This window comes from Aplysia californica, unplaced genomic scaffold (assembly GCF_000002075.1).
Source record: "Aplysia californica isolate F4 #8 unplaced genomic scaffold, AplCal3.0 scaffold01822, whole genome shotgun sequence".
Classification (NCBI taxonomy): Eukaryota; Metazoa; Mollusca; class Gastropoda; order Aplysiida; family Aplysiidae; genus Aplysia; species Aplysia californica.
Window position 1 is genome coordinate 4,657 of NW_004799092.1, and position 993 is coordinate 5,649.

Consider the following 993-nt stretch of genomic DNA (forward strand, 5'->3'; position numbering starts at 1 on the left):
GGAGAGAGAGAGAGAGAGAGAGAGAGAGAGAGAGAGAGAGAGAGAGAGAGAGAGAAACAGGTCTAACCGTATGTGTTTCCATTGTTGGGTGGCTTAGGGTCGCCATCCCCGGGTTCGTCTGAGGAAATAATAATTAAATTGTTTTCTATGTACAGGAAACCCTGGGGTCAAAAGGTTAAAAATACATGTAGTACTACCTGCCTGCCAGTTTGTTTTTGTGTGGTTGTATATTAGTATGCAGGTACATATCACTGTTTGTGTGTATCATATATATGTATAATATATGGTATGTATGTGTGTATATTGTATGTGTGTATGAAGATGGCAACATACAGGTGACGGTGACATACTTGTTCTATAAGGGTGACATACCTGTTCTATAATGGTGACATACCTGTGATGGTGACTTATCTTCAATGATGAATACCTGTCATGGTAACACAACTTATTTAATGATCACATATATGTTCTGTGACATGTGGCGGTGACTTACCTGTTTTAAAAGGGTGACATACCTTTGATGGTAAAATATCTGTAATGACAATATACATCTACCTGTAATAGTTATTTAACTGTTTAATAAAAGTGACATATCTGTTCTTTAAAGGTGACATACCTGTGATTATGACTTACCTATTTTATAATGGTGACAAACTTGTGATTGAAGTAAATCTAGGATTGTGACAGAGGCTACCTGTGATGACGACAACTTTATGATAGTGACCTACCTGTGATGTTGACGCGCACGATGCTCACAGTTCCAGAAACGGTCCCAGCCACCAGCAGAACAGGGTAGGGCGCGGGACTCTCTTCTTCTGAGAGGTACCTGAGGAACCATCGGCATAGTCCTCGTGACCGCAACTACATCAGTGATGATAAATACTAATGGTAATGATTACTTCAGCTGCTACTACTGCTGCTGCTATTGGTGTGATTATTGCTACTACTACTACTACTACTACTACTACTACTACTACTACTACTACTACTACT

At 39.7% G+C, this 993-nt stretch overlaps 1 protein-coding gene across 1 annotated transcript in view; it reads right to left on the reverse strand.

Moving 5' to 3' along the window:
* LOC101856157 (mesenchyme-specific cell surface glycoprotein) overlaps positions 1 to 993 on the reverse strand; it is a gene marked incomplete at its 5' end in the record, with an annotated part of 18,204 nt that overhangs the window by 3,922 nt on the left and 13,289 nt on the right. The window contains 1 exon segment of the mRNA XM_013091009.2: positions 729 to 826. Coding sequence (XP_012946463.1) covers positions 729 to 826 — 98 coding nt within the window.